The sequence below is a fragment of the Dunckerocampus dactyliophorus genome, chromosome 17, assembly GCF_027744805.1.
Source record: "Dunckerocampus dactyliophorus isolate RoL2022-P2 chromosome 17, RoL_Ddac_1.1, whole genome shotgun sequence".
Taxonomy (NCBI): Eukaryota; Metazoa; Chordata; class Actinopteri; order Syngnathiformes; family Syngnathidae; genus Dunckerocampus; species Dunckerocampus dactyliophorus.
In genome coordinates, this window is record NC_072835.1 from 19,541,870 (window position 1) to 19,566,464 (window position 24,595).

Sequence of the window (24,595 nt, forward strand, 5' to 3'; positions counted from 1 at the left end):
GAAGGGGTCCATATAGGAAAAGGTCAATTTACTGAAGAAAGCGTCTATTGATCACATCAATGTAAATGGTTGCTAAAAGATTTTTTTTATCAGTCCCAAAACAAAACTTTAGATTTAAGATGTGATGTCTGGTGTTCCAGTAAATGCCAGTAAATTCTGATGTAAATCCTTGTGCGAGTCTATAGCTGGAGAGCTACCTAATATACCTAAAATACTGAAAATAAGAAACTATACGTACAAACCCAAGGCAACCTGACTGCAGACCTCTACAATGACTCTGATGTAAATGAGTGTCGATAAAGAATTGGATTCACTGTAAACACGGAGATATGGTAAGCTGTTGCATAGCAGAAGCCGATTTTGTAAACCCTTATCTTGGACTCCATAAAGACCGTAGTAAATAAACAGCCCTCCAGTCAAATATCTCATATACCGGTCTCCAAAAAATAGATTTCTTAATTGAAATCCTGGTCCTGGTAAGCCACTGACTAATCCCAATAAATGCACTTGCATCAGCAAAGCAGTCAAGCCTTGGATTTGTATTGCTCTTACAGTAAATAATAATGACAGTGGCAGCAGCAGGGCATCCGTCCTTGTTGGCGCCATCCCTTCCTACCTGCCAATCATGGGACAGATCGCTGAGAGTGATGGTAAGAAACTTATCTCAGAGAAAGCCTTCAACATGTCACTTGTCAACTGGCTTTGTGGCAGAGGCGATCAAGTCGAAGGGTCATTTGTGAAAGTGTTAGTTGACATGTACAGTATATGTCAAACGGGAGAAGATGCTGACTTGCAGCAATTTGGGAGACTCTTCCTCTGAATGTTGTGAACTCCTGTTTCCAGTGGCAGTGTTGTATGTAAGATGTGTTCAGTGCAATTCTGCATTGTTGAGCTTTAGAAGAGATTAAGCCATCATTCATGCTTTCTGTCAAAAAGGTTTAGATTCAAACGTTACTGAGCTCACATTCATCTCACTGAGGAAAATTGAGAAGCCATGGCTGCTGATCACAAGCACAACGAATTGATTAAAACAATAAAAGTTTCTTGTCATGCTGTTGTCAACCTCTAATGCCCAAATCCCCAGAGCTCATTTAAAAGCCATCTTTCCTGTTAGGTCCTAGAATGTTGGTTTAGGACATTAGCCCCACTCTGTACATCGATTTATCATGTGTAAGAAAGCATTATTGTTGTTGAGCTCTTTATATTTTTGCCAAGTTTCCTGGCTTACAGTGGAACCTTGCTTAGCGTCCTTTTGGTTAACATCAAAAATGTACGCCACAATTTTGCCTCGGTTTGCATTCGTTCTCAATATGGTGTGCCTCTTTTTGTGCCCCCAGTAGGTATATAGTGCCAGTGTGTGCATTGTGCAAAACAACATCGGTTTGGCTAAGGACCCCCGAAAATGGCACCCACAAAGAGACACGCTTACGAAACACAGTTTAAACTGCAAGCTAGCACATACGCGGAGGAACGTGGGAATCGAGTAGCCACGAGAGAATTCAAGATCAACGAATCCATGGTTCGCAAGTGGAGGAAGCAGGAAAACAAGCTTCGCCAAGTCAAGAGGACGAAGCTGAGTTTCCGCAGAAACAAGGCGAGGTGGCCCATGGCCAATGGATTGTTTGCACTGTTGTTCGAGCTTTCGGAAAAGCCGGCATCATTTCTGAGGAGCCGCACGGCAACAAGACTGACTGAGACTGAGAGGGTACGTGGCGTGTTTGATGGAGAACTTGCCCAGCTGTTCATTTCGAATACAGAAGACGAGGACTTTGATGGACTTGTGGATGACGATTGATCAAAAAATAACGTGAGTACATTGTTAAATACTTCAATTAAGTACAACCAAACTCAGTTTTGCTCCCGCTGTCATATGTTTTAAGCTATCGTATGTTTTACCATGCCTGCGCCCAGTAATACGGTGCGCCTTATGTATGCGTTAAATACAGAAAAATCTGAAATGTTATACAGTGTATCTTTTCGAAAACTAAAAATGCCAATGATGCCAATGTTTTTGGCCATGCCCGTATGGAATATAACCAAATCAGCCTACCATAATTTCTGGTATATAAGATGTCCCGGTGTTTAAGATGCACCCACTAAATTTAGAGAGAAAAACAGATTTGTACATATATAAGCCGCACCGGACTATAAGCCGCACATATCCACATCATCAAATGGCATATTGTGGTGCACAGAAGTCTGTGAAGATCAGATAGCTCTTTATTTCACAGAACTGTTAAAAAACTCACGACAAGCTTGTCAACCCATCGGAAATCGCGGGAGGTCATTTTTCAATATAACAGTCTGACTCACGGTGTCATCTTACAAAGAACGTTCAAATCATCACACAGCAACTTACCACTCAAAAGCTAGGTAAGAAATATACAAGGCTAGTACCAATACAAGTTTAAAATAAGAAACAACAGCTATTGTAACTTCATCCCACAATGCATTTTCGTCCCAGCAAATGAGTTCATTGGTTATTGCTGCCGGTCAGACTGTTGAGTAATGACCTCCTGCGATTTCCAGTGGGTTGACAAGCTTGACAGGAGTTCACTAATAGCTTGTGATTGGCTTCTGCCAAAGAAAGAGCTACCGTTTCCTCACCGAATCGCGAGCGGCACAGCATTTAAACAATTAGTAGTAGTTCTGAAGTAAAGGAGATGTCACAAGATTAGAACGTAGCCATGGATTAGCCGAACTAGCAAAGTAGCATGCAAGCGCTTCATAAAGCTCAATGTCACCATAGCAGAAACACATGCGTTTACTTTTAAAATAGAAGTGAAAGGGTTTGTATGGTGCTGTCGAGCAGTCTGACGTTAGAAGTTATGATATCTTTTGCTTCGACATCTTGTAAAAGGAATAAAAGAAAGTGTGAGTGAGAGCGTGTCAGAAATGTGCATGCGTGTTAGAATAAAACGACATAATAATTACAGTCGTGTGGGCAAGACCAATTTGTCACCTGCATGTGCACATGATAAGTGGCAGTCAGTAGGAGAGAGGCATAAATTATACTCATAAATGCCTTCGGCGTTGGGGTAGCTTTGCAGCGTAGCTTTCTGTCTCGCAGTCGACTCCTACCGCCTCCTGATGTATTACGATGCCTTAGAGGGAAATTCGATATCCGTACCGGTCTGTGAGAACCTGTAAAGGTGAAACGATCCGTTATTACCAGAGCTGTAGAAAGGACACATTTCTTTTCTCACCTGTCACATCTGGCGGCAAACTGGAATGCAACTCTGCAAGATGTTGCTTGTGGTGCATCACTCGTCGAACGTCAAAAGTTGAACGCAAGAACTTTTGAATAAAGTGACACAAACGTGGAAAACTCTGGTAAAATTGTTTAAATCCTTTGCGATTTGTTTGTGCTGGCTTGTGCCTTAACATTAACATTGTGCATATTTACTTTTTGAGTGTTTGTGCTTATTTCGTTTTTGAATTATTCAAGATTATTTTTCAATTTAAGTTCACCCAGCCTCCCGTTTGATCCAAATTAATCCAAAATAGTCACATTCTTAGTGCTTTGTTCGTGCTGCATTGTCCTGTTAAAATTATCGCTTGCGCTGCTGCACCTTATGATGTCTATTATGATGTCATCTAGTCCCCAACATGCTCCCAACAGTGGCCTGTGTTGTTTTTATTTTTTATTATTATTGTGCCTATTATGAGATCACCTAAACCTGCGACAAACGCCTGTTGTTCCTGCAATCAAGTCTGGTGCTTGTCTCGCTGAACAATTACTGACACCTCGTGGCAAATGTAGAATACCACATTCACAATTTGAATGCGTCTTCTTAATGCCTTATATTTGATGTATTATTGTTGTTTGAGTTCATTTAGCCATTGTTATGCTAAAAAATGATCAATTTAGGTAAAGAAATACACATAATTTGCTTAAATGTGCATATTTTTTGACTAATAATAGGTCGTATTCAACCACAAAACAGCATGATTTATTCATTTCATTTCACGATAAGGTGAGGCTGCGAAATTCATGTGGCGAGAGATGACTGTAGACCCTTAAAGACCGCTGGTCTCACAGTTGTCCTTTGTAAAGTCCACATGTACTGTATTATCCTGAGTACAACTTACAGTGTAACAGCCTTCACTGGGTTGCAAACAGCCCATTCCATTCTGTACAGCCCTGCTTAATTGACGCAACTGCAACTGCGCAACAACGGGGCGACAGACACACGCATATTATGATGCAGTACGTTATTTGTCCTACTTTCTGCTGTGAGCGGTAACAAAGCGAGCGTGCTTTGCAAGCCTGCGAGTCTCTTTGCACCTTGTTTCACACTGCTTTCATGAGGGTGTTAGGCTGTGCCTATGGATACGTTTGAACAAAACACGAGCATGGGTAGTAAATAATAGAGGGGGGAGATAAAAGCTTTGAGAGCTACAAGACTGCTGCATTTTTGAAAATGGAGTATACCTGTTCTATACTTCACCTCAATCAAGCACAGTGAGCTTATTTCCTGCATGAATACGAGTAATCAGCAGCTTGGATTTTGTTAAGGGGGTGTTTTTTCTTAGATTCAGTGCAATTCAAAACACAGTTCACTTTATCGAGCTTTTCTGACGAACGACTCTCGTTCCCACAAACCTCTGGCAGACTGAGGGTGGAGGGGGGTCGTCATCGTGCATTATAGCGATGAAATGCAATTTATTTATTATGTATTGTCTAAAACACAAGAAAGAGTAGCACACATGACTCAAATGCCAAGCGTGCAATGTCAGCCATGGTTTTCTTTGACGGAGTGATCTGCATTAACCTTCAGTGGACAAGTTCACCTTTGATGCTCTTTGACTGCACAGGAGAGAAAGATCAATTTTCAATTACGATTTGACTTTCAAAAATAACAAATATCACACAGTGTTTTCAAGGGATGACTTTTTTGTATCTGTTGGCCAAAACCACCACACCAACCTTACCATGTCAAGAAAATATGGCAAATATTGCACTTTTGTGTTTTGTGTCCATTATTCTATTTAATTTGACTACTATTACTGTAGTTATAATTATGCACTAAAGTACATCAGGTCGCGGGGGCAGCAGGCTAAGCAGGGAAGTCCAGACTTCCTTCTCCCCAGCTACTTCGCCCAGCTCCTCCCGGCGGATCCCGAGGCGTTCCCAGGCCAGCTGAGAGACATAGTTTCTCCAACGTGTCCTGGGTCTTCCCCGAGGCCACCTATTGGTAGGTCGTGCCTTCAACACGTCCCCGGGGAGGCATCCTGACCAGTTTCTCCCGGATGACAATACTTCTCACCCTCTTTCTAAGGGAGAGCTCAGCCACCCTACGGAGAAAACTCATTTCGTCCGCTCGTACCCGCGATCTTGTCCTTTCGGCCACTACCCAAAGCTCATGACCATAGGTGAGAGTAGGAACGTACATCGACCGGTAAATTGAGGGCTTTGCCTTTCAGCTCAGCTCCCTCTTCACCACAACGGGCTGATGCGGAGTCCACATCACTGCAGACGCCCGTCCATCTCGACTTCCATCCTTCTCTCACTCATGACCAAAACCCCGAGGTACTTATACACCTCCACTTGGGGCAGGATCTTACTCCCAACCCGAAGGTGGCACCATGGGCTCGGACTTGGAGGTGCTGATTCTCACTCAACCCAGCCGCTTCACACTCTGCTGCGAACCGATCCAGTGGGAGTTAAACGTCATGGCTCCATCGCTGCCCCCGCGACCCGATCTCGGATAAACGGAGGAAGATGGATGGATGGATGGATGGACTCACATACATACTGTATGTATTCCTGCTAAGATACACATTAATGTCACACAGACTTGTGATGATTATCTGCTCGAGGCTACAGGCCTTTTGTCTCCAGAGCAAGACCTTCACGTGCTCAGACTCAACAGCCTTGGGCATGTGGCCATTTTAAGATAGCTATAGTCTCTCACTTTAGATTACCCCCTCCCCTCGCACATGCACATCCTACGTAGAAACACCTTTTCCTGCTGAAGTTAGACATTTTCTCCAGAAGTCGTCCGTTCGGATTGTCTTGATTTGTCTCCTTGCATGCAAGTTTTATTAAATTGTACCTGTCATTATTCTCAAAGAACTTGTCTTGGCTCTTGTCTGTTTTGAAGCCAGCAGACAAACTTCTCCCAACAATTGTGTAAACTCCACCTTGTTTTTTTGAGTTTGTTTTGTTGCGGCAAAAGGACACAGAAATATCTCCAAAACAATTTCTATTTCAATAAGAGCTGCACGGGGGTAGGTATATTGAGAAGCAAGGCACACCTGTGCGATAATCACGCTGTCTAACTAGCATCTTGATATGCCACACCTGTGAGGTGGATGAATTATCTCGGTAAAGCAGAAGCGCTCAATAACACAGACTTGACAGAAAAAGGCCTTTTGTGTACAGAGAGAAACAATTCAGCTCATGAAAGATGGGAACAAAAACAAAAGTGACTCCTTTATATTTTTGTTGGGTGAAACTTTCGTATTTGATTCTTACACAGTGGAACCTTGGTTAACTCATTCATTACCAAAGACAGATTTATATGTTTTTATAATCCCAAACGCCCGCTCCCAACAATGTATTTATACGTCTTTTATGTTTTTTTGCTCGAGAGGCAAAAAGAGGTGATGATGCAACTCTCCTCCAATGCATTTCACTTCAGAGCACTTTTAAGCCATAAAAACGGCCACAGGGTGGCAGAAGTGCCTCTGATAAGAGCTCGGCAGAGATCAAGTGAAGGGAAAATCACACATGACAGGAAGGAGGAAGTGAGGGAGCGTGGAGGAGTGCAGCGTTCAAAAGGTTACGCATTGTGGGGACATTTTAACTTGTGCACACGCATGCGTGCATGCACACGCGTGCACAAACATAGTACACAATTATCTTTTCACAAAAAGCTGTTTTCCTCTCTTTTCTACTGCCGATCACGAAAGAGCAGAAAAAGTTCGGTACTGAAGGGGTTGTCTTTTGAATAATGGCTGGGATTGAATGAGTTAATTCTTTCCAGAAGGTCCGACTCTAACCATAATAAATGTTAACTGCATCACATTTTCCCATAAGAAATCATGTAAATCCAATGAATCAATTTCAGAAAGCCAAAAACATGTTTTTGGCATATAAATACATACAAATGATGAATGGAAGGGATTAATGAGCACTTAAGGTAAGAATCATGTCTTCAATGAAGGTAAAAGTAACCTTAAATGTTCATTTATCCCTTTCATTTGTCATTTATATGCATTTACAGTTGTTTTGTGCATGTAAACCTATAATTGTAAAACTATAAAAACATGTTTTGTGCGAACATTTTTGAGAGTCAGGCCCTGATGACGTCATAGACGGGCGTCATAGCTGACTTCCGGTTTTGGTTGCAGCTAAGGATGCTAACATGGACGTTTTGTCATGAAAAATACATTAAGAACACATGTGGACCACCATTAACGCGACAACACGCGTGCCATGTTGTATGCTAACCAGAAAATGTCCTTAAACCAAGGCAAAATTTTGTCGTAAATTTTCGACCAGAAAGCACGCTAACTGGAGCGTAGGCGAAAAGGAGTCCCATTATTATCTGCTTGCTTATAGACTGACTGAGCATGAACGTCCCTGCACCAGACCTCACTGATTCATACCCATGCATCACAAAATCAAGATGAGGTTGAAACCAAGTTTTTGGAACACAAATAACATCAGGTCTAACTTCAGATTCTGTTATAAATCTCTTGTCCATTTGCAATTAAACTTCTCGCTTTCCACCGCAAAATATGGAACACTCTCATCAGTTTAACTAATGAAGTGAGACCCTGCATCATACTTAACAGTCCGCAAACTGTATATCTTCAGCTCTCAGGTCTTCCATGCCTAAGAACTGCTCGCAGCTTCATTTGAACTTTCTTGCCTGACAGCAACAGTAACAACTTCACGCATAAAAGCTACGAAGCTCTTCAGTCAGAGTATCTTCCTCAGTTGTACATTTGTGATTGCCAGAATGGTCCGCTACCCCACAGCAATTATGCAAAGATCTTCTGAGGCCTGATCTCTGGGGTAGGCCAACTTTTTTTTTAAGGTTACGTGTTCGCCAATCTTCACTGCCTCAGCATACGATACCTTATTCTCAACCTTGTCCCTCCCTTTCTTTGTTTTTGGACTGCACAGCAAGCATATGCAGCACTCTGCTCAGCGCCTCGGGTTGCCAATTCCCTGAAAAATAAATAAGGGCCAGCTTGTTGGCAGGTCTGGCCGACCTGATTGTCTTCACCCCTACTGGTATGGTGAATTATTATTTTTGGTGTGGACCAATTTTATGCTATTTGACTCTAACCTGAATTAAATGTATGTATGTATAGAATGTATTTTGCTGTAATACAATAATAATAATAATACATACTTAACATACTTAACCTATAATTTGAAAAGAAAATGTAAAAAAAAACAGCAAAAATTGAAAATCCTGAGTAATTTTACTAAAATAAAGTCAAAATATTAAGAGAAAAAAGTTGTAATCTACCAAGAAAAAGTCATAATTTTAAGAGTAACGTAATATTGTGTAATAATATAATAATAATAATGTTGTGTCATTTTAGTAGCATAAAGTTGATATATTAAAGGAAAAATAAATGTTTTAAAAGTTGTCATAGTATGGAGAAACAAACAAACAATGAAAAAAGTTGTAATTTTTTGGAAAATAAGATTGGGGAAAAAGTACAGTAGAAAAATGTTCCGAGAATAACATGAAAATATTATGGGAACAAAGTCCTAATTACAAGAAGAAAATTTAAAAGAGGAAAGCTGAAATAGTTGGAAAATTAAAAAAAAAAACACAGCAGGGAAAAAAAAAACAGCTGTAATTTTGCAAGGATAAAGTCAAAATATTAAGAGAAAAAAGTCATATTCTAACGAGAGAAAAAGTCGCACATTTTAATCTCGGAACATTATGAGGAAAAATAATGTCATTTTGGTAGCATAGTGTTGAAATATTCATGAAAAAAGATGTTATTTTCTAAAAGTTCTAATGGTATGAGAAGCAAACAAAACAAAATAAAGTTGTTTTTGAAAAATGTCAAACGTTATAATATTATGGGAATATAGCCAAAATAGGGCAGCATGGTGGCCTAGTGGTTAGCATGTTGGCCACACAGTCGCAGTCTAGAGATCAGGAAGTCCTGGGTTTGATTCTCAGACGTACTTTTGACTCTAAATACGGGACGATTCCGTTTTTCAGGGTTACGGTTAGCAACCCTACCCCCTCCACAATGTCAGCATTTTAGCTTAGCATCATTAGCACATTTGCTATAATTGTGTGTGCCGCATGTCCTATTCTTTGCCATTTAAAGGCATTCTTTTGGCATTCACCTTAAAGTTAATACAACCCATTTGCAGCTCAGGTATTGTTTTAAAAAAAACAAAAAACAACCATTACAGACAAAGTGTCACAGTTTGATCATCCTTTGGAGTCGTTTAGCCTCTATTACTCTCCCACCTTTAAGCTCTCCATTGTTATTTAGCATCTTTGTCGATTGCGTTGGTCAACTGACCTGGATGAAAACGTCCTGTATCATTACTCAGTGTAATGATAACTTTCCATTTTTCTCAAATCTCATCTTTACTGCTCGGTTTAGCTCTGATTTCCTTCTGAGCTCGTCTTACAGCACTACTTGCATCAGACCATGATTGTTTCCTTGCCATTTTAACTTGGCCATACTCCATATCTCCAGGCCACCGTCTGAACTTCAGCCCAAAATTGTTATCATCACGGTGCTCAACAGACACTCTTGCCACATCCTCTCAGGTACTGCAGATTGTCTCTCGCCAGACTTTTCCGCCGATTACTCTTTTTTTCTCCCTCCTACATGTTCTCCTCTCGACAGAAGCGTCACTCGGTTTTCAGGACAGCGGAGGCCGAAGAGGCAGAAGATGCACAGGGTGCGAGTGAATGCAACATTTCACAAACAGCTATCAAATTCTTATTATTTCAGTCTGTTCTTTTAACACAGTACAACAAACACGTTTGCACAATAACGGTATGTTTTCATCAGAGCCAGGCTGAACCAATGTGTCGCCCGAGGCAAATGTTTATGTTCCGGCCCCCTCCATCAGTGATTTACATTTGCTTACAAAAGAAATTCAATGGCATCAATTTTACCATTGTCTTTAATTTGTTAGATGGCATGTCACCCAATTGACATGGCTAACAAATTACAAATACATTAAAAAAAAAAATCCGAAATGCAATATAAATACCCTTACTACAAAATAAAATTCCTGCAAATAAGTGAATAACAATATAAATACCCTCAGCACAAAACAAAATTCCTGCAAATATGTGAATAAATCATATTATGTTACATGATGGTTGTATGGTTTGTTAATGGTAATGTTTTAATTTATTTTGAACATGCATACGAGTTACATTGGAATACTTCACATAGTACAATTCACGGTTCTACATGTCCAAAAAGGAGTAGGAAGAAGTAAAGCTTTTTTTAATCCTACCCACCATCCGTTTAACATCAATTGCAATACATTTGTTCACTTTCTGTATTCCAAATGTACTCTTTTATCATTTTCCTATGTATTTAATACGAAAATGATCAAGGAGAATTATTATTTATTTAAACTACCGAACTATCGAACGCAGTTCTCGCAGTTCGGACTGACATTCAAGCGCGACATTTCAGACTCGCACATTCACCACACACCACACGACCTTACAAACAGGACTACAAATTCATTATCGCTTGCACCAACTAAAAACACCAATTTACCTGTAAATATAAGCTCGGCTAAATATTTATATATTGTGTATATATGCGTACATAGGTTATTTAATACCGTTGCTTATTATGACGTAAGTGCCGAAAAGGACACATTGATACATTTACTTATTTTCAACATGGCGACCGACAGCACGTAGAATTGTGTATCTTAGCTTTAACAAACAGAAATAATCGTGGCATCTGATCACGCTGTGAGCCTTTTGATGATCTTGGTCTTATAAGTAAAGTTTTGCTACACACATTTACGTCTTTTTAAATTAACTATTTGGAGATGTATCGTCGCGGGACGGCAAAGAAGGACCCAAACAACAAGCCGGCTAAGGATGCTAGTGACAGTGATAAATACGCCGATCTTTTGGTGTTTGGCTACGCCTGTAAAGTGTTCCGAGACGACGAACGGGCTCTTTACCACGAACATGGAAAGCATCTTATTCCATGGATGGGGGACAAGAGCATCATGATCGATAGGTCGGTTGAACACTTAAACCGAAACACAATGCTAACTATCTATCTTGCTTATTAGCCTGTTTCAAAGTTGAAGGAACTGGTTGGAGTTAGTCTTGCAGAAGCCCTGAAACCACCTAAAACTGACTACAAATGTTGCATTTCCACATGCAGTTATGTTTTTGGAAGATTTATGCCATTCAAAAAACATTTCCAGAGTAACAAAAAAAAAAAAAATCCCAAGTCTGCATAGTTAGCAGACGGGATGCTATACTCTCAGAATAACATTGATAACTGAAATGCAGTTTAGTAGAGCAATAATGTATATTAAACAGACATAATTAATAGTATTGTTTGCACGTTGGAAGTATATCCTCTGGAAATGTTTACCGATGGCATATTTTGCAGCTTAATGAGTTGCAGAACAAATGTGAATGTTCTCTTATGGTTTTCCTTGTTCAAATTAAATTCTGCCTAAAATACCTGTCTTCACTGAGCACATGTCCTACCTACAAGGCCAGAGTTACTGCAACAAAGGTGATTCATGGTGACACATTCAAAGATTCCAATTGACTTTTCTCATTGTGGTTTGTTAGCCACTGTGTGTTGCACGCACCCAATTTTCTTTTGAATCACCTTGACCCGCAGTGGCCCACGTTGTTTCATGTGTACAGCCTCTGTATGTGTGTCTTTATCACGTAACACAGTTCTTTCCCCAGCAAGGTAGGCTAAGGGGTCCCGGCAACCCCGAATGCCAACCTCAGCACCCCATTTCTTTGTCTTCCTGAAGATACTCCAACTGAGAGATGGCGTAGAGGGACGCACCCAGGAAAATGTCGTCCATTTGCGTTCTTGCGGATAGGTATTTATGTACTCGGGTTTGTGTGAATGTAATTCTCTTTGCAGATATTGATGAGGTATACAGGGGGAACCCTGTAAGGTAAGGGGAGTTGCTTTAATTGCATTTCTTTCAATGTAGGGTTCTTTTTTTTTTATTTGTCTAGGATGGAAATAGGCCAAATATTTAATGAGGTAATATTATTTTTAATCCTCAGAGAAAACGGCACATTGTAGTGTTTTACAAGAGCAGGCCAACAGAATATTTGATATAACCGTTTAGGGGTTTTATATCCCATCCTCCCCTGGTAAGTAGGTATTTTTAGTGACTAAGTATTTGTCTTCTCTCTAATCCTGCATATCATCCAACAGATATGATGGGCGCGGTCATTTACATGACCTTTCAGAGTATGACAGCGGGTCGTGGAACACAGCCTACCAGCTGTCGGAGGAGGAGGCCAGAATCGAGGCGCTCTGCGACGAAGAAAGATATCTGGCCTTGCACACTGACCTGCTGGAAGAAGAGGCGAGGCAAGGTAGGCGGTGTTTTCGTAGTGATTCATGTTGAATGAGTTCTCAAAATGGAGGGCACGACTTGGCTGTAACCAGGAGAGGCACTGTTCATTCAGTCTCAAGAAGAACAACACGGCAATTTGAGCTCCATCCATGCAGTCCTTCCCTATGGCACAGCTCCTCAGTGCAGCGTTTTTTGCGTAGCACAACAATGGCTCGGAAAGTCCTGTATGCTAAAATTAATATAAAAATAATCAAAAGTGAATTTTTTCAATGAATTGATGATGGAAATTGGAAGTGAATGCCTGTCCCCACATATAAATGTCACCTTTGGTTGTGTAGTGGTTTGCATAGCTGACCTTAGTGTGGCAAGTAGGGATGCTCAATATATATTTTTTTCAAACCGATGCCGATTTAACCGTAGTTTGTGCGGACCTGAAGGTAAGTAGACTCAAAGTTGAATGTGAAACTGTACCTGTAGATTTGTCCTGATATCATAACATCATGACTATTACCAAAACATACAAAATAGCAGCAGCTCAGAAGTAGAAATTGTGGTTCCAAGGGGTTTACTTGCCGACAAAGCCAGTATCTTCAACGATGGTAAAGACCTGGTCATCCAGGACCATCATTTCCATGATGAAATCAGATTTTCTTAGCCATCGGATCGACTCTGGCAGACTTTCTGTGCCCTTCAAACGTTGTAGCGATAGGAACAAGCCCCTGGCCCCGGGTGCGATGCTTGCGTTTCAGGTAGCTGATAAGGTTTGATGTGTTGGAGTGGCAAGAGCAGGGAGGGATTTCGTCAACGCACGTCACTCGCACAGTTGTGAAGTGACAAAGGCCTTGCCGTGAGCGGTTGAGTGCATCGTACGTTGCATATGTGGTAAGTGAGTTGTACGTGCTTACAACGCGCTTGCAACGTACAATCTCCGTTTGATTGCCACGTTATTGTACGGAGGCCGTACTTACACGTGCTGCTCACTTACGGTGTCCTTCCTCGTTCTCTTGTAAGTACATGCAAGTGCGATGAATGTTAGTTTTTCCGACCTTCCGAGGTTCTCCAGAAGTCCCGCGTCACACTTCGTCCGTAGCCCGATGAAGCCTGCAGGCAGCGAAAGTTCCTTCTGCACTAAAAGTGCTACGCCGTGTCTGCATGCTCCCAAATCCGTACTGAGGCGGTACTTGCCACGTGCGGATCCCCAAATTTTGCCCGTGTTTTGGCAAGTAGACAGCACGCACTTGCAAGTACGGCGGGTTGGGACTGCCATCTTATCTGCGCTGTTTTTTTAATGTTTGTGGGTATGACGTCATAATTCCTCATATCGGACCGATAACGTGCACCCCTAGTGGCAAGCGTGGACATCAAGTGTCACTCCATTTCCCCTTTCACATCTCCCTCCAATGGAGTGGCAATCAATCCTGGGTGTAGTCCTCCTTCAGCCCTAAATTATCCGGGTTAGGCTGCAGCTTCTAGATGGATGGATGGATAGTTATATTGTTCATGGTAAGAACACATATAAACAGTTATTACAAAGCATTAAGCATTGCAAGTTATAAACATCATTATTAGAACATATTTTTTTCCATTCAACAGCTTCCATTTTTCTAATTTGATATATAAAGTACACCCGGGTTTCCCACAGGCCTGTATTGACATCATTGTCTAATTTGCATAAGTGGCCATAGGGATGGGCGATATGGCCTAAAATCAATATTGCGATATACATCGCAGCCTCTTGTGAAAACGATATACAGCTCAATATATACTTGGCATATAAATTATAATAGCACCACTTTTAAACAGCTTGCAAAGGCTCCTCCATACAGTTAAGCTAATAACAGTTCAAAGTTGTGTGCTTACTCCACATGTTCAGTTGCATTCAGGTCTGGGCTCTGGCCCTTCTAGTGATGCCATTCTTTTGTTGCTTTGCATGCATTCTTTGGCTGATTATACAACGGTGAATTTCCTCTTCCCAGCAGGCATCTAAAGCTTTCAGCTAGGTGAAAATTGACCATATTGTTTCATACATTCCTCCACATTGACTAAAGACAGCCCATCTTTGTTGACCGACATTTTACCCCTTTGCAGGGTTCATTGAAACTTGACCGTAATTATTGCATCATCTTTTTACCAAACAAGACAAAATGGATGTTATAGCTCTCTAAATGGGAGAATAATCCAATTGTATGTACTGTACTGTGGAGGAAAGACAATGTCAAATTATGCAGAAAAAAATGTTATGAGATTTAGATTGTAGGTTAAGCTTACAGCTCTTAATTTAGTGTCGTTTGCAGCCTCATATTGTAGCCTAACTTGGCAAATACAGTGGTTTGTGTATTGTTAGGCATTCAGTGTTTATTAGAGGCCTCACGCCACATTTTATGCATTTGTTCTGTTACTTTTAATATTTGAATCCATTTTTTTATTGCACAAAAACAAATGAACAAACAAATCCACGCGACCAATGACAGAGCCAATCTCCATATCACAAAATGTAAATGTCCTTGATTCAAATTGGCACTAAGAAAAGTTGGATGCCTCAGCTTGGATGGGCTCCTGCAATTCCACCTTTCCAGGAGCAATTTTATGAGAATATTTTCTTGGTAGGAACAGATGTTGCCCTCTCTACTTTCACATTATGGTATGATCCTGTATCCTCACCCATGATTGGCTACATGGGCTTGCCCATAAAAACAAGTTCTGCCACTTTATTCTCTTAGAGTCGTCTCTTTTGAGCATGACACAAAACTATTTGCTTAAAATGCTTCTAAGCCAACCAAACGGGAATTTTGAGTGTTTATAATTATTTCTCTTGGACTTGAACTTCTACACAGTTGAACGCCTACATCTTTGCACATTATAATATTTATAATATACTATAATTAGGATGCTCTGATCAGGAATTTATCCTGCAGATCATCCATCACATTGTCTGATGGAGATGAGACAGGTCCACCAGGTAGCAAGTAGAGGGGCTCCAAGTGACAGTAGTCGGCAGAGCTCTGTGTCTTCCACCCCTGAGAACGCCTGCTCCTCTGGTCTGATGAATTCAATTATTTTTTGGGTTATTTGCTTAGCCATTTGACTGTCACACACACATGGGCACGTTTTGACCATATTTGCTGACTGTTGCTGCACAGTGAGCCTCGAGAAGTCATCACACTCGGCAAAGTGTTTGTTCTGCAAATGCCGTATTAGATTAAAGCTTTTTAACGTGTTTTTGTGGCATGTGTTGCAAACTTTACATCACTCTCACAAATGGGGTGGGTATAAGTTTCACACAGCAGACACGTTGGGTTTACCGCCACAGTCCTGCGCAGTGTGAAGGAAAGGGGGAACGGGGGACACTACCCGAGCGAGACATTAGAGGAGGACATTACCCTGCACACTGCAATAGTACGAGCCACAGGGGATTAGCTTTGAAAGGCATATGCCGATCACCGGCTTTTCCATGAAAATGATCGATTGGAGCATCCCTAACTATAATAATTTAGAATATTCTTTTGCACTGGCTATTGGCTAAACTGCAGCTGAACTCTAATACTAATACTGTCCCTATGCACATTGCCTAGGAGGATTTTTCTCTGCAAAGGATTTTTCAAGATCTCTCCCCTCCCCGTAGAAAATGACTGACTGGCTTTGTCGCTGAGCTCATGAGCCACTTCTATTGATATCACTTTTTACTCTGCTGGATTACTTGCATCACGCTCATTTGACATTCTAATGAAACAGGGTGTTTTGGTGTCAAAGCACCCACCTGAAAGACATACTCAGTCACTTAATTGAATGAATAACCCACCGTTTTCAGTGAAATATGGTGTCTTATGCCCAAACTGACAGGACAGAATGACTTGGCTAATGATGGATGTCACACACACATTCACATATTGAATATGGCTGTGGTGCCCTTGAATTTGGGAGCCTGACTCCCATTCATTCAGTCTATTACCCATCAGGCCACGAAAGGGACAGCGTGAGAGCATTAGAGATATTGATAGTTTTAGTGGGAATTTTGTCCTTGTGGCTTTAATGAAGTTAAAGGTATGAATTTCATTAGGAACAAGGCAATGTTGAGGTCAAACCAGCCATTTTTATTCATCGACTAAGCCCTTCCGTTTGTCTTCTCCATTCATCGGGGTTTCTTAAATAAGACTTACCCCAATGACAATGTTTAGTTTATTATTCTGCAGCATTTCATTCTATTGTCCAGTTTTGTATCACGTAAAACACTCTTTGAGTTTGGAGGTTTGACATCACATATTGCTTTGCAGAAGAGGAATACAAGCGTCTGAGCGAGGCCCTGGCAGATGAAGGCACCTACAATGCAGTGGCATTCAAGTACAGTGCGGACTACTACGATCCCTCCCAGCCCACGGAGGAGGAGGATGCTAACAAGGTCACTGGTAAGGGAAAAACATGACTCAAACTGATACATACTGGATGGAGTTCATTCTCACGGCCTCACACATGCAAAAACACGCCACAACAAGTGAATGGAAAAACAGATGCACCATGACTACTGTAAATTAGTACTCCATATATGAACCTACGGGCAGATGCGCATGCACTTAAAATTGCAACATAAATCAAATCCTTATAGCGAGTAATTGCAGAATAACTAGCGAGGGCCGCAGAAGCCAGAAGATTAATTTCAGTGTAATTAAAAATTCGGTCAAAATATGTCATATGTACTGCTGTGATTCTCACCCATTTAATTTAGCCATTAGTCACACCACCAGCACGTTGTCGTTACCACTAGCCACCAAAACAGAACAAGGTTCTTTTTGCTATAATAAACATGAATTGAGTATGTTTGGAATGATATACATAGGAATTCATCCAATTTTGTTTCCTACGTGCACAGAAGAGCCAGAACAAGAAGAGAGTGAAGAACCATTTGTTGCTCCTGAAGGACTTGAAATCCCCCCCGATGTGGAACTGGTGAGTTTCAACCATCCTATCAATGCTGTTGTACACAGTGTTGTTTTCCTCACTGATTGAAATACAGCATACGCGGTACACCCCGCCTTTGTGGAATTCAATAAACATTCTGAACAAGCTGATAAAGCCTACAGCTTTGCTTGTGCAGAAGTCATTTCAATCAAAACTCTCAGTAATTTCACTCATGCTTCACAGACCTTGAAGATGAAAACAGTGCTGTCAAACATGGGGACGTTTATTCTTTCACCTGAAGGTGCTCTGAAGAGCCTCTTGTAGCTTTTGACATTGCACGACATCAAACTCTGTTGCCTGTTAAAAGTTACCATGACGCCATATTCACCAGTGGTTTCAAAGGGCGTACAGGTGGATCTTGGTTTGCGCAGTGTTACATTGGTTTGTGGTTACGTACCTTATTAAAAACTGTAAACACAGGACTCGCTTGATAGCTTGTCACAGTGCAGTAACACTGACTGTGTGCTAACCACTCGGCCACCGTGCGGCCATGAGTGGGCATAATATACTGTAAAAAAAATAGATAAGAAACATAAGGAATGCACTGAAAACTGGAGCATAACAACAGGGAATGTGTTGTATCGAAGGGGATGTCCCGGGTGGGTTAGACGTCACATGCTCCTCCTCCAGACCCGGAAGAAGTAATGAAAATTGTAAAAAAAAAAAAAAAAAAAAAAATCATAGATATTTCAACATTCGAGCACACATGTAAACACAGGAAATGTGCCTTTCAATGTTATTTTTCACAGAGGAAATAACAAGATTAGCGTGTTTTGGTGCCATGAGCATTTTAAATGCCCCAGCACTTCGAAAACAGTGTTAGCACTATACAGTGTGGATAGCCTTGCATGTGAGCTCATATTAATAGCACTGTTCAATCTAGTTGAAATGGGTGTTGTGTTGCCATGAGACTTTGATGCACTGGCACCAACACTTTGCCACAAGGAAGTTATGTGTTTTCTAATGGGTATTTTGGGAGTAACCAATCATCTACCCCTCAAGCTTTTTTTTATGCATGAGAAGAAAGGTCCGCTTTTATGTATATGCATTATGCGTACCTCCTGAATATAACACCCCTGTGAACACATCCAGAATCATTATGAATAGAATTTCTTTATGGACAGATGATGAGCCAGGAGTCATGAAAGAACTTCTCACCAGGACTTTGTAATGTGCAGCTGCTTGAAGTGTTATTGCTGCTTCAACACATTTTACTCAGGTTATCATTCATTATCATATGGCTTCATTCAACAAATACTACATGCTGGCAAGTTATCTGGTGGATTGTAAATTATGAATGCTGTTAATGATGATTTGGGGTTTTGTCTTGGAAGATCTTTCTCAATTGCTTCCAGGTAAGATTTTCTGTTGTGTGTATGTGTTGCGTACATATTATGCACACATTTCCTGTCTAGCAAAGTTCACAAATTAGAGCGCCGAGCAAAAATAATAAGACTATTAGTGTTGGACCCTGCCATTTTTTTGGCAGGCGTCTTTAAAAGGTAGTATTTATTGTAACTTTCATCCAATGACATATGTGTGTCGGGTCAGGACGTCTCTCCACTCTCTAGGTAATGACAATGATTAATCATTGAAAGCACACTAGGGGAACAATAATGAATTAATGATAGACCATTTCATGTTCCACTGATCCTCCCCATGTGTTTCCAGAATTTATGTGATCAAAATGAGCATTGGAGTGCTTTGCATAGAAAAAGTCTCAGAAATATAACTACTTGTCCTTGGCATTAAGCGTTGGTTATTCTTGACCAGGCCAGACCAGATCATCACCTCATCATCATTCAGTTTCCGCCGGACTGTGTGGTGTTTTCTGACAGACCAGCTAAATGTTTCAGATCATAAACAAATTTAAATATTAGTCAATGACAACACAACTGAACACAAAATGCAGATTTTAAATGAAACTTTTTATTATTAAGGGAGAAAAAAAATCCAGACCTACATGGCCCTGTGTGAAAACCAGACCCAGATGGGTGTGGTGTGTGGCGAATGGAGATGCTTGCTACAAACATGTTGGGAGAATTGTCTTTCAACCAGTTATCACAACCTTCAATCTCCGGTTCGAAATGTTTCAAAGCACGTCTTGTGAAGACGCTTTGTCGATTTTCAGGAAAAAAAATCTAATATTTGTTTCTTTTGTTTTGCAGCCCGCAACCATCAAGACTCATAACATCATCGAGCGGACAGCCAACTTTGTCTGTCAGCAGGGTGCTCAGTTTGAGATCGTGCTGAAAGCCAAGCAGGCTCGGAACTCTCAGTTTGACTTCCTTCGTTTTGACCATTACCTGAATCCTTACTACAAACACATCCTGAGGGCCATGAAGGAAGGTCGGTACAATCTGGCCTCCTCTAACAAACAAGAGCAGCCAGAAGGTGAGTTCATACTCTTACGATCTCTAAACTCACATCTACTGTAATTCAAGATCACATTTTGGACAAATCTGCTTCCCCCCCCATTTTCTGCTGTAGAATCTCATTCTGATGATTCGGATGACGACGGAGACGGCAACTACCTTCACCCCAGTCTGTTTGCACCTAAAAAGTGCTCACGTCTGGAGGAGCTGATGAAGGTAACAGAGTGTGTGAAGTGTTATTGGATTGAATTAGTTTTTTAGCCTGTAAAACACCTTTTACAGTAGCCATGTGCCAAGCTGATCTAAGAATAAAGGCTTTAAGGATCGGTATGTTCAACCCCCCATCACTTAACAGCATATATTATCAGTGGTATTGATAGCCCAGCCAAATGTTTGAATATAAAAGTCACGTCTTGACTATTTCATTGACTCTCTTGCAGCCACTTCGAGTGATGGACCCAGACCATCCCCTTGCAGCACTGGTTCGAAAAGCCAGGGAGGAAAGAAACGGCTTGGCCGCAAAACCAACCGGGCCCGAGGAAGCGTCAGATCCTGCAGCATCCAGCACAACAGCCCAGTACACTGCTGACCGTGAGTGTTCACTTGCTGTGTTTTAGGGAGCAATCCGACTGCAGTGGAATCTTGGTTTTCATACGCCCTGGTTTTCATATGATTCGAGTTTTAATGAAAATTATTGCTAAAAATATGCCTCGCTTTTTATATGGTTAAACAGTGCGCCTAACAAACTGGTCTGCGGAATGGAGCGCCCAAACAAAGCATCCACGCGTTGGTGACTCAGTCTCTGTGAAGAAAGTTTAGTGGGTCTTTTAGCGTTTGGACACTGTAGACAGATTCCGGCCAAGGAATCCTTTAATCATCTTGGTGTGTATGTGCGTGCATACTGTATAACGCACCTAGAGCTCATTTCTGTCTCTTTCCTTCCTATTTTTCAAGCATAGTGTGCCATGTTCTGGTGAGGCGTTTCAAGTGCCCTGTGTATTTACATATTTTTTTAAATTAAATATGGCTGAAAAAACAGTCGCAAGTGTCAAAACTTTGATAAATATGCGAGAAACACAATTGAATTCAAAACAGAATGTGTAGCAAAGAACAAAGGTAGTATCTGCTACATCTACTTAACAGGTTATGGTTTAAGGGAGACAGTGTGTGAAATAAAGTGAGCAAGTATCCAGCTGTAACTGTCGGCTCTTTAAAGTCTCTAACGTACTAGAGCAGAGGTGTCAAACTCGTTTTCACCGTGGGCCACATCGCAGTAAGGACCGCCTGTAACTGAAACCATATAAATGTAGAATCACCTCATGATTTGATTATGATGATTTCATTTTGTGCTGTTTTTTTACTTCATATATGAAAAATAATGAAATAATTAATTAAAATATTTAACAAAACAACATATGTATAAATATTTTTTTTACAAAATATAAAAAAATAAAAACAAAGTGTCTTGACACTTGGGTGCCACATAAAACCCGAATCTGGCCCCCTTGTAGTAGAGTGAAACAGCGTCCGCGTGGCTCTTCCCTCCCCTCAACCTCCTCCCTCCACCTCACCACAAGTCTTTCAATCAATGTAAAATTGATGTTAAATGTTGAAGTGTTTTTTGTCTGGAAAGAATTAATTGGATCTATGTTATTTCTTAAGGGGAAAAATTGGTTTTCATCTGAACTTCACACATTTGTCTGTTGGAAATTGCTGTCGCCTTGTTTTTGAATGTACCACTCAACATTGAAGTGTACTCTAGCAAGTACAATTTTAGGGCTTTACTGAAAAGGGAAAACAAAACTTAAATTATGAGGCAAAAAACGTGAAGTTCTGTGTCTCAAGTCGTAATGTTCCAGTAATAAAGTTGTAATATTACAAGAATAAATCATTTTTTTGAGAATGCACATCCACCGCTTTCTACTAGATCCAGTACCGCTTCTGCTACACTTTTATCTCTGCATGTACACTGTGAATGGTCTTCCACAACACGGCCACTGGTCCAGCCTGACCCATGAGCGTTAACTTGTCCATTACTGCAATTTATTCATCTGTGACGCAGTTATGTAGCGAGCCCTTTGACCCGCTCTTTGCTTCAGCACTGGGCTTGTTGATGTTTTTAAATGGGTACCGGATGACTTGAGCATTTAACACTGCTGATGTGCATTTGCTATCCAGGTTGCAATGTTCGGCTTGTTTCCAAACAACAAAGAACTTCTGTATTTAGTTTCGACACCCGTATGTTATGTTAATTGTGGTCTTGAGTGGTGAATTGCATTTTGTTATTGTGGGGAGAAAAAGCATATAGAACAGTATATTCTTATACTTGCATATCCTCAAAGGTGAGCTCATGCAGAAAAGCAATGATGCCATCGACCCTCAATTTTGGCGTCCATACACACTCCCGTGATGTTATCCTTATTTTAAGAAACTGTGATGTCTCAACTGCTTTTATCATCTCCAGTTATGAATTATGGCACAGGGGCCGCAATTTGCTGCATTCTAATGCAAATTATGAGGGAACTTCAACTCTACTCTAATCGATTGAACAGTCAATCCATTGTACCAAATCTATTTCAATCATCTGAATCCCTTTACTTCCTTACCATAAAGGTCTTCATTTTACCAACAGCACACATTTTTTAATGACAGCTTGCGGTGTTTGCTTTCCATTTTCCTGATTAAAGAAAATTGGATTTCCCATTAAAGTTAACTAGTTCAGTGACTAATGTGTTAATATCGCCATCCGCTCATTGACGCTGACCATTTACTGTGTCTATCCTGCTGGATTGCCTTCTCCTGCTCCGTTGGTAAGGTGCCGTATAATAAATAATGTGTGATGAGTCATAGTTCCTGACTTGTTTGAAACAAAATTAGTTCTTGTAACAGACATTATTACATAAGCGTGCCACTGAACAACAAAGCGCCTCAGCAACAGTGAAAATATCACAGCCTCGTAATGAACACCTCTACTTTGCTCTTGAGGTCTGAACACAAGCAGTGTACTGATGTGTTGCTCTCAGGAGACCAATTTGAATGCAGCTGCTCACGCGGCGGCCTTGCCGTGATTACGCCCAGCACCATTTACATGCTCTCTACCCAACAGCCGTAAATCTTCAGCGCGGGCTCCCGTTTGATTCAAATTCCGATTGATTCAAATGTAAAACGCACGGGTCACACAAGTGTCAACGCTGAAATGGTGCAAATCACGACTTGTGGAGGTCAACATTGTGCGGCAAAGCATTCTTACAAAACTTACTACTGTGGAGCCTCAACCCACATTTCAACCCACATTTTCTGGAAAAATGTGCATTGCGAATCGAACAAAAATTAGGTATGAATGACTGCATGTTCGTTTTCATTTTTCTTTTTATGTTTTTGTTTTTTAAAATTTGGATATATATAAATATACACATATAATATATTTGGTGTATTTTAACTTCTTCCCATAATGCATTGTTCCCAGCAGAGCAGTTCATTGGCCAGTGGCTGCCATGGGTGCTGCTGGGCCACCAGAGGGAGCTCATGAGCCCCTCTGCTGGTAACAATGCATTATGGGAAGAAGTTAAAATAGCTTTCTTTTATTTTAAACTCGTATTGGTATTTGTCTTGTATATTTCCTAGCTGCCTTATGAGTGTTAAGTAGCTGTGTGATAATTTTAGTGTTCTTTGTAAGTTGACACTGTGACTGTTATATTGAGTAATGACCTCCTGCAATTTTTTGATGGATTGATAAGCTCGTTGTTAGATTTCTCATAGCTCATGATTGGCTCCTGTCAAATAAATGCGCCCGAGGAAGCGTCACAATGTCATTTTATGACATGGACATGTGCGGCTTATACACTTTATGTACAAATCAGTTTTTCTCTGTAAATGTAGTGGGTGCAGCTAAAACATCGGTTCATCTTATTCACCAAAAATTACGGCCATTGGATTTACATGATTTTTTTTTTTAAGTTAATTTGTTTAGATTATGTTTCAATTAGACTGACCTTCTGGAACAGATTAATGACGCTAACCAAGGTTCCACTGTGTATTGATTCCTAGTTATTCAAATAAGTTTGGCTGTGCTAGAGTGGATTCTGTTCATGGCTATGCTTTGTTCCTTCCTGTTCAATCTTATCCAATGCACACTGAGCACAAATGATCTCCTTTGTTTATCTCAAAATTGTGTCCATTTCTTGGGTGTTTCCTTGGACCAACAGTGATAAGATGGTTTAAATGGTAGCACCTCAGTGTGTGTGTAGTTTTGTGTGTTCTTTTTATTCAATCCCAGTCGTTCAGTTCAAGTAGCACAACTACTTGCCATGCATACAAGTGAAGCATTTATAGATGATGCGTCATGCCATAACGTCTATATCTGTTCACAGCAAATGCGTCGGCCGTGTACTATGGCTACTACATGCTTCCTGATGGAACATACTGCATGGCCCCACCTCCCCCAGGTGTAGATGCGAGCTCCTACTACAGCAGCGTAGCCTCGTCTGGGATGACTCTCACGTCTTCTTCAGGAGCTTTTCCACAGTCAGGGACATCCTCCCTCATTGAGAATATCGCCATGGCACCATCAACTTCTGACCCTTCTCAAGTCCCCACGTCTGTTGCACCTGTTACCATTGCAGAGATGAGGTATTAACTATTGAGTTACATTGCATACATTTAGAAGTAGGGCTGTCAAAGATAACACATTAACTAAATGTCAGGGGTA

General features: G+C 40.9%; 1 protein-coding gene across 1 annotated transcript in view; it reads left to right on the forward strand.

Moving 5' to 3' along the window:
- The first annotated feature begins 10,871 nt into the window (after positions 1-10,871).
- Positions 10,872-24,595, forward strand: part of sfswap (splicing factor SWAP) — a 45,740-nt gene continuing 32,016 nt past the window's right edge. Inside the window, exons 1-8 of the mRNA XM_054756967.1 lie at positions 10,872-11,229; positions 12,415-12,578; positions 16,831-16,962; positions 17,424-17,500; positions 19,681-19,906; positions 20,003-20,103; positions 20,328-20,478; positions 24,258-24,516. Of these exons, the coding sequence (XP_054612942.1) occupies positions 11,033-11,229; positions 12,415-12,578; positions 16,831-16,962; positions 17,424-17,500; positions 19,681-19,906; positions 20,003-20,103; positions 20,328-20,478; positions 24,258-24,516 (1,307 nt within the window). The 5' untranslated portion in view covers positions 10,872-11,032. The remainder of the gene's footprint in view (positions 11,230-12,414; positions 12,579-16,830; positions 16,963-17,423; positions 17,501-19,680; positions 19,907-20,002; positions 20,104-20,327; positions 20,479-24,257; positions 24,517-24,595) is intronic.